The following is an 11,292-nucleotide window of genomic DNA, read 5'->3' as shown; positions in this document are numbered from 1 at the left end:
ATCTTCCTGTTTGAGCTCTGGTGGAGCATTTTGATCCCCAACAGAAAACTCCACGTCATATTTACACCGTCCCGAAGGTCGGCTAGTTACGTCCGTCAACTGAAGATGTACCATGACAAAACGGCAACTGCAGCATCGTCTGTAGGACAGCGAGTAAACCGGTGATGCAATCACTTAAGTCTTCCTTTCCATTCGCGGAGTCTTTTTCCTCTCATCCTTACAGCTCTTAGTGTAAGCAGACTTAACCCAGCCGGTGTGTCAAGTATATCATTTCCCCTTTTGTTCAGATCATTCTTTGTATTGTATAAACTGAGCTCCATGGTAATAAACAAATGAGGAATCAATCAAACTCTTGCGTTATGCATTTCCTCTTTTGTTTTACATTTCTCAAGGCATAACGTTATGCTGATTACCTCTTCTTCGTGGCACATGCTAGTTGGTGGTAGTGAGCGAACATGCAGGTATTCTCAGCCTGAAGAGCAGTCCGACAAGGAAACGGTGGGGAATCCCTGCTACCGAAGCCCAAACTGCTAAAGAAGGTACTGAGGATGAAAAGTGTGATTAGAAAAACTCAAAATGAATTATTTATGATGTAATAAAAATGGGCTTCAAAATGTAATATCATTAAAGTGCATTATGTAAAAATCAATGCAAAATGTAATAAAATCCCTGAACGTATTTTGCAATGCTTTCTGGCGAATTACATGTCATGTCGATTATTACATAATGTGTTTTTAATTATGTTTTATTACATTTTGAAACCCAGTGTGGGGGGGAAAATGTTCAGGTTTACATAAAACACAAGATCAAAAACTCAAACAGGTCAAATCAAAGGATCAAAAAAGGTGAGGATCACATCGCCAACTCCATCGTCTCTCTGTCCGGCTTTTTTACCAAACAACCATAAAGATATTTAAAGGGGAGCAGCAAAAGCAAATGAGGAGGATTAGTAGATCTTACCAACAACAGATGGTTTCATCCACGATGAATATTGTCCCTATTGCAGAATATTGTCTCTGCTGCCTAGAAATTGAGCTGTTAGCATTTCATGAGACTGTAATAATGCAGCAGTCTTCAGTCAGAGGCCTCTTCAGTCCACTGAAAGACTGACTGCTACTGGAGATCCCTTCCTCCCACAGTTCTGTGAAGCCTCAGTCCAGAGCAGGTCGAACACTCCAATGAGGATCAGTTACCAGGTTTATAGATTAAACTCTTTATATCTGAGTGTAATAATACACAGGACAAGCTCTTCATGTCCGTTACTAACCTACATTCAAGACAAAATAAACTTTTTCCAGATGTATCCTGGAATGGAGAGACAGATATGAGGTGGGTCATCATAGCTGCCATCACTTCATATCCTGTAATAGTGCCATAAGCTGTTACCAAACCCTCCTCTGGGTCATAGGTCACGGTTTGAGAGAGGGCGGTTGGGGTGGGTCCACTTCTGTGTCATTCTTTGCAATTTTCAAAGAATTCTGACCGGAAGAACTGGTTAACACACAGTGGGGAAACGTTTTCTTAAAGTTTTACAGCATATATTTGTCAATTTTGTCAAACAAACATTACATTTTGTCATTGTTCCACTTATCAAAGTTAGGCGTAAACTGGTGGATTTTAAGCCTTGATTTCTGTTGGACAAAATAAAGTTCTTGTGTGAGATACTGCAACACGCAAGCTGTCATCTCCACCAACACTTGTTAGGTGAATTTTTATGCACTACTTTGAGTTTGTTTACAACATAAACTTTGAATAAAGTGTATTGAGTCTGTAGAGCAATGCAATGGAAATGAATACGATGCATCCCTCCTTTTTCTTTCCATTGATATGTTTTATATTTTAGCTTTAAAAAGGCTTCATTGTTGTTATTTATTTGCAGTTTATGCAGGTAAATTCTGTCCCTCAGTCAATAATGCAAACTTATCCAGTTCCTCCCAGAACAATCCCGTTTCCCTCTAGCTTTTTCTAGCTTCTTTCAGAAGAACAGAGAGGGGAGGGGTTTACTCACAGGATTTCCACAGAGGCCCCAGCAGCTGACGCTACGCACCGCCCTCCTGTTGGATTCTATTTACATGCTGCGTCTGCCACAAATAGAGGTTCCAGCACTTTCCAAGACATCTTGGGGGAGGTGTGCCGGTGGGGCTCGAGTGGGTGGGATGTTTTGACGGCAGGGGGCTGGAATCTCAGAGCGTATAAAGGTGCTGTGCTGAGAGGCAGGGAGCATGTTGGGAGCTTTCCGTCTCCAGACACACCTCCTCTGACTGACCGCAGCCAGCATGGCCGAGAGACGCATTCCCTTCACCTTGCAGCGCACCCCGAGCTGGGACCCGTTCCGGGACCAAACCAGCCGCATCTTCGACCAGGCGTTCGGCCTCCCGCCCGTCTTCGAGGACTTCTCTGGGTTCCCCACCACCCACTGGCCCGGGTACATGAGACCATCGCTCATGGGCCCGGACATCATGATGCCCCATGGCCCCATGATGTACCACCCGGGCCACATGATGGCCCACCAAGCCAGGACCCTGTCCCGGCAGATGAGCAGCGGGATGTCCGAGATCAAGCAGACGCAGGACAACTGGAAGATCTCCCTGGACGTCCCCCATTTCTCACCTGAGGAGCTGGTGGTGAAGACCAAGGACGGCGTTTTGGAAATTTCTGGTGAGCACTTGTTCCTTCCTTCCTTCTTTTGAGCATGTTTGTTTTAAAAGTTTCCTTCACAGAGAAAGATGCGAGGAGTTGGAAAAGCAAGAATTACAAGAGGTTAAACTGCAGGAGGACAATACTTTCCTTTAAGACTTAGGATAAGATTCCAGTTGCAGGATAAGCAGAACTCAGGATATTGTCTCAGGACACCCCGCCCCAATGGAAGGGAGGGGCATTTTGGCCGATATGCTTCTAAATACATCACAACACACAGTTCAACTTGTGGGAGGAAACTTTTGCAACCACTAACAGATATGCAGAGCAAAACTGTAATATCTAACCAACCCTGTCATGATTTCACCTCAGCATATTGTCTCAAGATGTATTCTGCCCCCCCGACATGAGGGATAGAAGCCCATAGATAGACAATATGCAGTTTGTGGTAGACAGTTAAGCAGGTCAGCTATGGAAAAAGCTATTTTCACTCCCCTTCCATCATCCCAAAACACTAAAGCAAACTGAAAGCTGATGTAAGATCCTGTAATAACCTTGATCTCCGAAGCCTTGTACCCTCCGCCGCCGGTATGGCATTACCAAAAGGACCATCTTCATAGCAAAGCGACTTAGCTGTGAGTCATGACGGCTATCTGCTACTTTAAAAGGACAGCTGGATCCCATCCCACTCCCTCACTGCCAGCCTCGCTGGTGTTAGACACTGAACCGGGTCAGGAAAACAGAGATAAACAAAGCATGTGATTCAATGCGAGGGGAATTTGGCACCTCATGTCTAAACGTTCACATCATCAGCTTAATTAGAATTGTTTTTCCACACACTAAAGTATTATCTCCTCAGCTGGTGCAGGCCTGTTCACAACTAATGGCTGCTAAAGAAGCTGAGCTGAAGCTGTGTGTTTATATCAAGCAGTTTGGTCCTGTTGAGAAGATATGAGTCTGAGGTCAGCAGCCTTTATCTGCTCCTTACAGTAAACAAACATGAAAGAGGGGCAGCGTTTAAGCAACAAAGACAGACATGCAATGCCAAAACCACTTTTTCTTCTTCTGATAGTAATAATAACAATGCAAAGGCCTTTATGAACAAGATGATATGAATATTACTATTGAAAATAGTAATATCTAACATTCCTTAGAGTGCTAAGGACTAAACCAGTTAATCTCAGACCTTGTACTAATTTTGTAAATATATTTTTGACAGACATGAAATTAAGGCCAAAACATCATCTCCTCCACTGGCAGTATAAGGTTACTCTAATGTTGTTTTAGTGTAATTCTGCATTTCATTTCCATGTTCCATATTCGACAAATAAAACAGGAAGTTCCTCCCAAGTTAATTTCCAAAAGAAAGTCAAAGGTTTCTCACCTGGGCTGACCTGAAAAACCAATATGGCTGCCACACATTTAAAAACATAGCAAAAGCTGCTCTAATAAGTTGCTTGCTTACTTCTGACGTTACAAAATCTTTTCAAGAGATTGCACTATGTGAGTTTCATAGCTTCAACACATAAAATTTAAAAAATGCACATTCACCAGCCTATTTTGCTAGTGATTAGCTTGTGCCTTGACACACTGTTCTGCATCCTGTCTGCTCCCATTTTAGCAAAATATTCTCCACTGCAGTTTTTGAAGGTTTTTTTTTTCTTAAATTACTTTTCTTGCCTTCTAACAATTAATCAGTTTTGTATTCAAAAATTGTAAATGTTTGGCAATACAATTTCTGAGTACCACTGAAGGTAACCCAAAACCCAAAAGGGTGTCCAGGTGCCACAGTTTGAGAACCTTTCAAGACAAAGGTCCTTTTCAGTTCTGCTTAGAAACTATTCAGTGCCTGTAGCCTTACCAACTGGAGTAGATATTTTTGTGACATTTCAACACAAAGCAAATAAAAGTGCTAACCAAAATGTAATTGCAGTAGCTCACGTTTTCTTCTTCTTCATTTTTATGACAGACCTTTAATTAAGAGATCAAATCCTGCTTACAACAATGTGTTAGCATAGTGTAGACACTAAAACAAATAGCAAGTCTAAATTCAACCTCCACTACCACCACCAAAAACCCTCAAAGTGTAGTTTTTTCTCCTTCTATTCCTCTTTTACGTGCTAAAATGTCCCCTAGTAACTCGGTTTTTTAGAGAGAATTTGCTAGTGAATTATTGGTTATCGATTAGCTTCCATTAGCTTCAGCCTGAATACTCCAGAAAATGCCAGAGTACTCCAAAGGTTAAGTTTAGGTACGGTCACTGACATATAACTAAAAGAGCTACATAGGCAATAAAACATCTTTCTATCACCAAGTTTTAAAGTTTGCAGCTGTAGAAGAACCAGGGCTGTCGCACTAATCTCATAAATTCATGGTTTAAAAACAGGAGATACAGCTTACGCTAATTTCCTTAATTATGTCTTCAACCCTCCTTGTGAAGACATGGTTTGTAGATTTCATTCAATACTAGAAAAACTATCTGAATAGCAAAATTAAACAGAATTTACCATTTGAATGTCATTAATTACATGGTGAAAATACACAATTAAGCTAACGAAATGCTAATTATGCTGTCGGTTTCACAGGCAAGCATGAAGAGAGGAAGGACGAACATGGTTTTGTGTCAAGAAGCTTTACCAGAAAATACACGTAAGTAACTTTTAACTATCAGTAATTAAGAACCGGGTGATTCAGCACTAACCTGTTTTGTTTCGAGGTTGTTGTTTTTCTACTTTGTAATCTAAAATAATGACATAATTAAAATATAAAGCAACAAGCCGACAACAAAATCAAAGCTCATGTTTTTTTTTGTTTTTTTTTAAAGACTGATCGTTTTAGTTAAAATAAAAGGAACCTCTGCTGCTGTAAAGTCTGTCTACTTTTAGATTTGTCCGAGTTTATAACTGATTTATTAGATGTCAGGCCTCCTGGCGGACAACACCTGACTGTGCGAATCTATAGTTTATCAGAGCTCTGCTGCCACCTGCAGGCTGTAACACAATACTGCTTTTAATATATTGCATAGTGAAGTGTTGACTGCTCTCGTTGTTCTTGTATCAAAGGTCTCTGCATTTCTTTTTAAATTATTTAAATAGGTACCGCGCAGAAGTATCTGTAGCCCTTTATTGGTGTCACATTTCAATTAAAGTTCACTGTACTGCAAAGTTAGTTTTCTGACAAAGATATTTGTTTGCAGGATTGCATAATATTGTATGTTGTTTACCTCTAAAAGTATTTAATAGCTCTGCATTTTATTTAGGGGCAGCAGAATAAAGTGGGATGACACCAATCCCACATGATTTTCATCCGTAAAAAAAATAAATAAATAAATAAATAAAATACCCTGAAGGTTGGGATGTAAGGGGGCAAAATGTGAAAAGATTTTTGAGACCCCAAAACTTGACTGTGTCCTTTTTGCTCCCCTCCAGTCTGCCCCCTACTGCCAACATCGAGAAGGTGACGTCCTCCCTGTCCCCTGAGGGCGTCCTGACTGTGGAGGCTCCGATCAACAAGCCGGCCCTGGAGTACTCCGAGACCACCATTCCTGTAAACGTGGAGAGCTCAGCAGCTGTGGCCAAGAAGTAGAAAGAAGAGCCGGCCTTGACCTCTCTCAATCATCATGCCAGTGACTCAGCGACACACACACACTTTTATATAAGAGTTTTGTCTACCGGTAATTGTAAATATAAGTGGGGGGGATCTTACTGTTTCTTCCAAATTGGGTCTGTGGGATGCCCCTGCTTTCCTCTCCCATCTGTGACCACACTCCTCCGAAGGACTCATCTCAGCTTGATCCCGTTCACAGATTATTTTAGCTTTTATTTGTTGCATCTTCAAATCCACTTGATAGTGTCCCTTGCCAATAACGTTGTGTCACTGGGTTGGAAAGCAACCGATTTTTATCTGAAAATGTGTTTGTTTGTTTTTTAAGCCACTGAACCAGAAAATAAAGAAAGTTAAACCTACAAGGTCTCTTGTGCATCGGCTGTTTCTGTCCTCACTGCGATGCTTAATCAGTCACACTGAGCTGTGTTTAATAGTAACAGAAACATCAAGCCTCTCGATGTTGTAGTTTCCTTTCACTGAGTTATTCATGCAATGGTCAGTCATGCAAAAGAGAGCAATGAAACAAGCCAGGCCCTGTGAGTGACTCAGGCCTAGCAAGATGCATCCTGATGGTTGTTTTACAGACTTAATAACGGAGCGTCAGTGAGGCTGCTCCAGACGATCGCACATCGGTGAAGCATTCACAGGAAAGCTACTTATTCTGAAAGATTTAAGATTAGGGTCTTTTACTTAAACAAAAACCTCCAGATAAGAAACTAAATCAATGGGAAAACAGTGTTTTCAGATATTTTGTGAATGCATGAAAGATGTAAACATTAAAGCATAACAGTAGCATAAGAATAATGCCTTTGTATATATATGTCGTATTCAGAAGTACGCTGATGACTCTGCCATCATGGAGTGCATCAAAGACAACGAAGAAGAGTACAGGAGCCTGGCGAGGGACTTTGTGGCCGGTGCCACAGAAACAACCTGCAGCTGAACACATCCAAGACAAAGGAACTGGTCATTGACTTCAGGAGGGCCAGAGGCAGTCCACGACCAGTTCTGATAGGAAGGGTGGAGGTGGAGGTTGTGCAGACCTATAAATATCTTGCCCTGTGGCTGGTCAACAAGCTGGACTGGACAAGCAACACCAAGCAGCTTTATAAGAAGGCCTGAACCAGGATGTACTTACCTGAGGAGGCTGAGATCCTTTAACATCTGTGGAAAGCTGCTGGGGTTGTTTTACCAGTCTGTTATACGCTGTGGAGTGTTGTGGTGGAAGCATCTCTTAAGTCAGACCTTTCCAGCCTGGAGAAACAAATCAGACGGGCTCAGCGGTCGGTACAAAGCTGGACTCTCTGGCAAGAGTGGCAGAGAAGAGAACATTACAGAAACTGGAGACTAACTGGAAACTGGACAACACCAGCCACCCTCTGCACACTGTCAGCAGCAGTCAGGACAGCAGGTTCAGTGGGAGACTGCTTCCTCCAAAGTGCAGGACCAACAGACTGAGGAAGTCCTTTGTCCCTTCTGCAACTAAACTCTTCAACTCCTCACTGGAGGCTGGAAAGAGGGCTAACAAGAGTACAACAGAAACAGAGGGACTAAAGAATCAGGCTGTTATAATACAAAAAAAAAAACAACCATTATTTAAGTATTTGATGCATCTTTGCTGTGTGGGAGACGGGGTTTACAATTTCCCTGAGGGAAAATCCCAAAGGGATTAATAAATTGTCTGTCCGTTGAGAGAGAGAGATACATAATTGATGGAGAATTGCTCTCTGCTTAAATGATTTTACCAACCATGGATACAGCTGAAAGAAAGTTCGTGATAAATGCATATATGGTTCAGCTGCATAAAATCTAACTTCCTTGTTCCAGAGGAACTTCACTTTGGTTCAGGTTATCACGGTTCTGAGAAAAACGTTAAAAACTGACTCATGCACTGCACCGCTCTGCTTTCTCACACCACCCATGATGTGTAAAAAGCCTTAAATTAAATGTTTCTATTAATGCAGAAGCGTAACCTCATTCTATTTCTATGAACAATCTGTCACTTTTAGCACATTTATTGAAAGAAAAACTACATTTTGTCTTTGTTTCACTTTTTTTGCATGCTTAACAATTCCAACAAAGTAAATGCAACTAAAGTATTTTTGAATTACCTTCTCGTTCTTCAAGATGATCAGAGAGCGACTCTAATGTCCCAGTTAGTAACTCATGACTGCTTCCCTGGTAGATGAATGTGAGTCTTGTTTGTTTTTTACGACAGGAAGATGTTCTTGTTAACAAAGGATTAGTTAACAAGAACAATCTTTTCTTGGAAAAATAAAAATAAATAAATCTCCACAGCACCACCGTTAGCAAAGAGCAACTTCTTAGGGACATGTCAAGCACTTGTGAAGGTGAAAAAATATTTTCGCGATACTCCTAATTGCATACAATCTTGGCTAAAGTCAGAACTGTACAGGAACAAGTATATGTTGTTTAGATCTGCCATGTTAGATCCTAGTAAAATACACTTCAGTTTGTGGTTTCAATGTAACAAATTGTGACAAAGTTGAAGAGGAGCAAACAAGATACTAGCGATAGAATGGCAGGCATTGTGTTTCCATCTGTCTCCTCTAATTTATTGACCTAATTTATATCCTGTTTAATCGTCACCAAACCAACAAGCAGAACCTGAGTGAAATGTCAAAGTTCTGATCAACAACAGTGGGAGCCTTTCAGTGCCCGTATATGCTGACGCAAATGATGGGTTCAGTTCTGCAGCAGTTCTTTAGAGAAAAAGCCCCGTATGCTTTGGCCTCATATAGTGAGACAGAACCAGCTACCATAGATCTGTGTGTTGCAGTCAATCGCATGCAGGGCTGCATGAGTGGAGCCAGCTGTGCTGTCCGTCTCGCAGCGCTGAGTGAAATAAAACCTGCAGCCTGTGATATCATCGCTAGATTGGTTGTTTCCATCACTTCTTGTTCTTCCTCCACGTTGACTTGCAGTTATTCGCTTTGCATGCCTGTTCGCTAATGCACTCACTAACTCGACTCCTGACTCCAAAGCTGGAAGGGGGTAGAGGGTATCTATTTATAGAGCGCTCTGCTATGCACGAAGCTTCCAACATGTTGGTTGGTTACAAAGAGTAGATCACAGGAAAAAAAAAAAAGTTTTTTTCTTTTGTTTTTTTCCCTCCATGCCTCTTGACATGTAGTGAGAAACATATCTGCTAGGATTAGACCAACCCCAGCTGTTTTCACAACATGTGACTCTATTAGCCATAATAAATATCAACCTACCAGCGGAGAATCGTATAATTTATGATTTATGCTGAGTTCATGAATACCAGACAGACTCTGGCTTACGACAAGGCACCCGACTCTAAAACCACTTTGCATGTCAACCTTTCCTCCTCTGTGAGTCACAACCCCCCCCCCCCCACTTTTAATGCAGGCCTGCATTATTCATGGCGTTTCCCATCCATCCAGAACCCATCCGGGCCGTAAACCGGGGGAGTGCTCTGTGTAAAAAAGCAGACCGATGATCCAAGGTTGCTAATTGGATTCGTCTCAGATCCCAACTTCCTGCACTCAGCCAAACCAGAAATGCTTTTTATAAAATGTTATTCTGTAACAACAGAGAGCATAGTGTGCAAACAGCACAGACCTCCCTTCATATGCACCTATGAACGAGTCACAGAAACGTCTGCAATCAATCTGTACAGGAATATCAGGCCACACTTCTCTTCGAAATTAATTTATTTCAGCCATTTTATGTAGAAAAAGTCAACCCAAGGCAGAATTTAAGTATAATTTTAACTCAGGATTTGACTAGGCCATTTCAAAACCTTAATTTAATTTATTATTTTTTTGTGCTGGAGAAGTTGTCATTGCACTGTCTTGTAGTAGTCTTGAGTAATTTTAGGAATCTTAGAGTAATCTTGATGTATAAAGACAAATTGTGACAATTTGATAAGATTGTAGTACTAATAGGATACTGCTAATATTCTGCATGTTTTGATTGTAATTTTATTATGGTGAATGAACAGTAATGATAGCTTGTCTTATAGGAGGAGCTTCCAATATAAAGCTTACTAGAGAGAGCTTAATAGCCAGCAGCCTAATGTCAACCTGAGATTAATTCAGTGATATTTAAAGTTTTGGAGAGTTTTTTTATTCTCCTCAAATTTTTGTGATTGCCTTTTTTTTATATACTTGGTGAGGAGAAAAATTTAAGGCAAGCACCAGCTGAAGCATAAAGTGTGTGAATCCTCCTTCCAGTGCCTGGCTAAATCCTACCCAGGAAGTGATGGAGCGCTCTAAAGCTGACATTAATGTTATTCCTACCAGAAAGCCACTCGCCTAGACAATCCCGCAAAGCAATTCAGTAGAATCACAACCAATTCACAGATTTTAGAATTAAAATTTCACACTTTCTCTGACTCAAGCTGCCCGGTTTTATAGTTTTTTGCATTACATTTTACCATGAATGTAATGCAAATCGGTAAAATCCGAGTGGATGGATGGATAAAAAAAATATGGAAAGTATGTATGGATGGATTTAGATAATGGGATAAGGAATAGAGTTGAAAAAATATACCTTTTTTAAATTAGAATTTTAAAAGCACTTATCAAACAGTATTATCTTATCTTAACCAGTTCACTTTTCCAAGAAACTGAATCAGGAACATTTTTGGAGTCCAGCAAAAGTTCCAACCAACTGAATAACTTTATACTATTATGACCAGAACGGATGGATTTGCTTTGCACTTATTCCATAAAATTATATAAAAGGAGAAAGAAGAAAGTTACATTGTACTTAAACACAGAAGTAGTTTTGGAGTTCTGGTGGCAGACGACCTAAAAAAGCTGCTAAAGAAGGGGACGGTGAATATGATTATCTCAGGTTTAAGTTAAAACACTTTGAGCCTCCATCTTGCCTCCTAAATCTAAGGACAAGTAATTTCTAGGATGCTTGTTCTCTGACTTAAGAAATAAAACTAAGCTGGTAGTCTAATAGTTGCAGAGCGACAAACCTCCATATTCTAGTTTTGTAACAGTTTCTCACTGAAATGAGGCTGTTTTTGACCTTTCCACACATATAAACCTG

The 11,292-nt window shown here is 40.7% G+C and overlaps 1 protein-coding gene across 1 annotated transcript; it reads left to right on the top strand.

Annotated features, from left to right (window-relative positions):
* Positions 1–2,110: 2,110 nt before the first annotated feature.
* On the top strand, positions 2,111–6,602 carry hspb1 (heat shock protein, alpha-crystallin-related, 1). The gene is made up of 3 exons (XM_007557926.2): positions 2,111–2,658; positions 5,223–5,286; positions 6,066–6,602. Exons 1-3 carry the CDS (start codon positions 2,277–2,279, stop codon positions 6,220–6,222), a joined length of 603 nt encoding a protein of 200 aa, XP_007557988.1. The 5' UTR covers positions 2,111–2,276; the 3' UTR covers positions 6,223–6,602.
* Positions 6,603–11,292: the final 4,690 nt, after the last annotated feature.

Source organism: Poecilia formosa, unplaced genomic scaffold (assembly GCF_000485575.1).
Source record: "Poecilia formosa unplaced genomic scaffold, Poecilia_formosa-5.1.2 Scaffold93, whole genome shotgun sequence".
Classification (NCBI taxonomy): domain Eukaryota; kingdom Metazoa; phylum Chordata; class Actinopteri; order Cyprinodontiformes; family Poeciliidae; genus Poecilia; species Poecilia formosa.
This window is presented reverse-complemented; position numbering and strand designations above follow the sequence as displayed.

Coding starts and splice junctions, on each gene's coding strand:
- hspb1 (XM_007557926.2), top strand. CDS start 2,277: ATGGCCGAGAGACGCATTCCCTTCACCTTGCAGCGCACCCCGAGCTGG. Junction 2,659..5,222: donor CGGCGTTTTGGAAATTTCTG/GTGAGCACTTGT, acceptor TCGGTTTCACAG/GCAAGCATGAAGAGAGGAAG. Junction 5,287..6,065: donor AGCTTTACCAGAAAATACAC/GTAAGTAACTTT, acceptor GCTCCCCTCCAG/TCTGCCCCCTACTGCCAACA.